The 5,402-nt window shown below is 35.7% G+C and overlaps 1 protein-coding gene across 4 annotated transcripts in view; it reads left to right on the top strand.

Annotated features, from left to right (window-relative positions):
• Positions 1–22: 22 nt before the first annotated feature.
• Positions 23–5,402, top strand: part of LOC136236712 (tyrosine-protein kinase receptor UFO-like) — a 15,850-nt gene continuing 10,470 nt past the window's right edge. For 3 of the 4 annotated variants that reach the window (XR_010692208.1, XM_066026943.1, XM_066026944.1), the window contains exons 1-2: positions 23–149; positions 4,222–4,255. Coding sequence is in view for 3 of the 4 variants with exons in the window: in XM_066026943.1 (XP_065883015.1) it covers positions 86–149; positions 4,222–4,255 (98 nt within the window). In the remaining variant the exon portion in view is untranslated. The remainder of the gene's footprint in view (positions 150–4,221; positions 4,256–5,402) is intronic. The other variant, XM_066026945.1, reaches the window with a different exon arrangement.

Genomic DNA, 5,402 nt, shown 5'->3' with positions numbered 1-5,402 from the left:
TGGAGAGAGAAAAATTTATCCTGTCAAGTTGACGTCATATTGCGCAGTGAAGTCTGCGTTTATGGCTTGAGGTGCACCTATTAAAATGGACAAAGTATCGTTACTTCGATGTTTCATTTTAACAGTTTTAAGTATAATTCTGAACGCTGGTAAGTGTACTGTTGATATTTATTACTGTATCTAGAGAGAGAACCATCAATGACTGAATGATGATGAAAATAATGCATACTGAGACGTCCACGTATATACAGTAACTGAAAGTGTGGTGTGTTCATGATTTAATGTAGATGAATAGACCAGTTGGTACTCGTGTCAATTCCGTTGCATTGTATGGTCTCGTTTCAGACACTTCCCTCCATGCGAGCGGTCGCTAATGTAGAAGGGCGGGGCACGTACGTGCTAGCTAGATGATGGAGGTTCAGTTCTGTGTCCCATGTCCAGGGGCAAGAGTTGTATACTCCTAGGCTAGTCTATTAGAGCATCTCATTCTTTTGCAGTGTTCAAGCTCAGTGTTTTTCAGCTGCCTGGTTGCCTCATTTGTAACTGTGCCACTGACATTTTTTCTGCACTGAAGCTACATTTGTCTAGGTTTGCAGCAGTGAATCAAATTTGGGTGGCCATTGTTTGCATCCATAAGGACGAAATTGATTTGGTGGGAGTCAAACACTTGTTGCTAGTTCATGCAGTCAAGATACACAGTAGTGTGTTCCATGCAGCCTAAGAAGCTGATGTGCCACACCACATAGTCCACATTGACAGGAAGAACAAGTAGTGCTAGTGGCAAAAAACCTTGATAGCATCATGATCCAGTAAATGTGACTTTTGCTCAGGCATGCGTTGTTTCGTGCTGCCTTTATAATGAGATGATTTTTACTACGGAAATGTCCTCCACTTCCAGTAAACCACATAGCTATCAAAATTTGAGCAAAATGCTCCAAGCATTCCCAAGATATGAGCCTTCAAAAATTGGCCTCTTCGCTTTTATTACTTTTCTTCTTTTTCATCTTTTCACACACTTACCAAGCTGACATAAAATGAACTCATTATCCTTGAAGGCACACATGTAAAGGTGACAATTTTGGTTTGAATATGGTAAACAGTCGCAAAGGTATTAGCGATTATTCACAAAGATTAGCACAATATGTTTTTTTGCCTACAGGGCAAACTGCTTATGGGAAGAAACTGAAAATTGGTACATGGATAAGTTAACTATTGAACCTCAAACCCTTTTGTGGCTTGGAAGAAATATCATGAAGATACAGCACGAAAGCCAACAGTGTGTAACGATTACGTTATCAAGTTTTGATAATAAAAGAAATGACTGCTTGCCTACCAGGCAAATCACTTAAAGGACTTAACCATAAACTAGCAGATTAAAAAGCCTTTCAGTGGTTGAGATGAATTGGATCTATAGTTGTAATGCAAAACCCAACTACATGAAGCAAATGTGCGACCAAGATACTCTTATAGTGCAGTCAGTTAAGTAATAAGTCACTCCATTAGAATGTTCAGCTATAAGTAATCATGTAGAGTAACAAGTTACCCAGTTCAGCTGCACTATATTAGTCATCTAGAATTCAGCTATACCACAAGTCACCTTGTGGAGAGTCCAGCTACTTACAAGTCACCCTGTAGAGAGTTAAGTTACATTACAAGTCACTCTATAGAAAGTTCAGCTATACATTAGAAGTCAACCAGCATGTAGACAGTTATGTACCTTACATTACAAGTCACCCCAGTGGCAAGAAAATAGAAAGTTCAGCTACATAACAAGTCAATATGTAGAGAGTTCAGCTAGGTTACAAGTCACCCTGTATAGACCTCAGCTACAAATAATTCACCCTGTTTAAAAATTAAGCTACAAACAAGTTGTCCTATAGAGAGCTCAGCTACAAACAAATCATCCTGTTAGACAGTTAAGCTACAAACAAATTGCACTGTAGAGAATTCAACTATGTAACAAGTCAACCTATAGATATTCAACTACAAACAAGTCACCCTGTAGGAAGTTCAGCTACAAACAAGTCATTTTAGCTATGTTATAAGTCCCTTTATAGAGTTCAGTAGGTTAAAAGTCACTCTGTACGGAGTTCAGCCTGTAGAGAGCTCAACAGAGCTCAGCTACAAACAAATAGAGATTTCAGTTACGTATACATACAAGTCATCCTGTAAAGAATTTCACTACAAACAATTCACCTATAGGGAATTCAGCTACAAACAAGTTAGTTTACTACATACAGTTTAGCTATGTTATAAGTCTCTCTACAAAGAATTCAGCTAGGTTACAAGTCACCCTGTGGAGAGTTCTGCTAAGTAAAAAGTCAACCTGTAGAGACTTCGGCTCTAGATTATAAATCATCTTGTATTACAAATCACCCTGTAGAGAGCTCAGCTCAATAATAACTATCACATCAAAGTTAGCCACTATACAGGTTATCAATTGTTAGTTATTGCTTCTGTGATTGCCTTATACTCATTATATTGGTTATAGCTAGGGTATAACATACAATGAGCAGCTGCATGTGTGAGTGTGACAGACTTTTAGTAAGCTTAGTCCAGATACTTAATTAGTCAGATAATAATGACAAACAGATCACATTAGAAAGTTTAGCTACAAACAAGTCACCTAGCATCACAAATAGAACATCTGCACTGTTCATCATTATTGTAGAAAGAAAAAAAAGACAAATAATAGCGAAGTTCCAAAGCTGGCCATATAGACCGGCTGTGGGTACAAGCAAAAAGAAGTGCATGACATCAATACAAGTTTAAAAAGCCAGGGTGAAAAAGATGTAAAATCATTAGGTGGTGGTTACAATGATGTTAATGCCACTAACATCATTGTAGCTAATTCTTGGTCGTCACCTTTGATTTCACATCTTTTTTCACCTTGGCTTTTTTGGGTGTGAACCCTTTTTCACAACTTGGCTGTTTTGCAATGAGATTCTCATAATGCTGCAAGTGTGTGTTCTTTTAGAGTGTTAGATTTTCATTTTAAATGCCACACCTCACAAAGCAGCTAACATTTGTGTGTGATTGAAGCTGTCTGTTTATGCTTGATTAGCTATTAAGTAAGTTTATAGACATACAGAAATTTTCAAGGGATAAACTTTCACAAATTTTGCAAGTAATGACAGCTTTGTCGCAATATAATCATGAAATGTTTGCTGTTACATACTTAGCTATTACCTAAGCAAAATGTTTTCTAGGATTTCATAAATTACACAATTTTGTGAAAGTTCCATCCCTTGAAAATTTCCAGCTATACAATAGATTCTTTAGTCTGTAGCCTCAGAATCAATTTGAATGCTAACTGGAATGTTTTTAGCAACACACATCTCTTGGATTCTGTGGTTTATAATATTTGGTAAACATGATGGGCTTGAACTCCTAATCCAATACCTAACGGTTAAATGATAATAATTATTATGACTCTTTTTGCTTGCATGATGGTATATATAAATATGCTATAAAACTCTATGATGAAAGTAATATAATGGCATAATAGCTATATATGGTGCAAAAATTGTGCTTTTAGTATATATGAGGCCTTCCATATCATTATTATTAATTTGTTAGAGTCTAGTGTTATTGATAAGTGCTGCGTCATGGTGTGGTCACATGAGATTAAAGTTTGGTATGCTTTCAAATTCAATACTTTTGTGGTGGTACATTTTCAGTATCCTGAAATTACTACTGGAACACAACTAAAGGTGTTTTATTAATTTAATGTTTATACTACACCTGTACTTGCTAGAATTGATAAAATTTGTGATTCTGTTTGTGAGCCTCTATGGTATAGAAGTGTGGTAATGAATTAGCAATGTATCACCATAAATTAATTCATATATGCAAAAAAAGTAAACAAACAAGTGTAAGGAAAATTAAGAAACTTGCGGATCATAGAAATAACTGAAAAGCAATGAAACAATGGGAGGTAATCTATACCTGCAGCTATACTGGTGGACATTTAATCCCTACTTTAGTTATATTGCAGACTGTATGTGAATTAAATGTCTATGTGCAGGTGTAGATAACCTCCCTTGCTTCACTGCTTTTCATTTCTATATGGTGCTTACTCAATTGTAAAATTCTTAATTTTTGTACTTGTTGATAATATGGTTTAGCTTATATACAGGACACCTTATTACATTAAACACTCTATTTCCTTTATCTTTCCACTATATATATATATATATATATATATATATATATATATAGGCTGTTCCTCATCTACCAATCACACAAGTGACATGTGAGTTATATAGTATGTGCTAATTTATATCAGATGTGCAGATCTTGGAAATTAATGTTACAATAATCAATATCATTACTGTAAAGGTAACCGCACAAGAACCGCCAAGCTGTGAAAAAAGGGTGAGGCCTGGGTGTAAAGTCAGTTGTCAGATGAAAGATAGCAGTCAAGAAATGGCTGCAATAATGTTACTGTCAATGCACAGCCATTGTTAAAATTTATTAGCATTAACATCATTGCAGCCATTTCTTGGCCACCATGCACCTTTGATTCTTTTTTCATTCAGGCTATTAAACACCACACCCTTTTTTCATAGCTTGGTGGATTTTGTGTGGATTTCATTTCTTTTTGTACACTATATATATATATATATTTTTTAAAAATTTATTTAAACAGGGAAGGTAGCATCAGCAAAGCTGTTTTTCAGCTACGCCCTGTATACAGCATACATGTATAAAACTACATACATTTACAAATGAATATTAACTACAATTATATTGTTCTAAATAGCTACTCCTGAATTGAAATAAAGTTGATGCGTGATACAAAGCAGCTGGCAGAGCATTCCACAATATAGTACCTCTGTAATATAAGCTTCTTTTCCCATAATTAGTCCGTAGCTGTGGAACAAACAAGCGATGAGCATTTCTGCTGATACGTCCCGTAACATTAACAGCATATTCAAATATGCCATGGAGATAATCTGGAGCCAACTTGTGCAATACTTTGTAAGTTTGTAGAATGGTATGAAACTTGCGTCGTTCAGTAAGGGACTGTCCTGAGATAGATGAGTCATTACAAAGAGAAATATACTTAGAGTGAAATCTTTCTAAACGTCTAGTTTGGCTTGCATTTGTTGGTTGCCACACCACATCACAATATTCTAGAATGGGCAGAAGATACACTTGGTACAGTAACTTCCTGACAGTAGGAGGAGGTTTTAGGCGATTAATAGAGTAGATTTTTCCCCTCACTCTTTTCAAAACATAATCTATATGATTTTGCCACGTTAAATATTGATCTATAAACAAACCTAGATACTTGGTTGATGTCACTTGCTTCAACATACTGTCATTAAGTGACAAGCATAAAGTCCCACCACTAACTCTTTGTCGTGTACCAATCAACATACAAACTGATTTATCAA

The sequence above is a fragment of the Dysidea avara genome, chromosome 10, assembly GCF_963678975.1.
Source record: "Dysidea avara chromosome 10, odDysAvar1.4, whole genome shotgun sequence".
NCBI classification, from domain to species: domain Eukaryota; kingdom Metazoa; phylum Porifera; class Demospongiae; order Dictyoceratida; family Dysideidae; genus Dysidea; species Dysidea avara.
The sequence above is the reverse complement of the archived record's forward strand: the minus strand, read 5'-3'. Positions and strand labels throughout refer to the sequence as shown.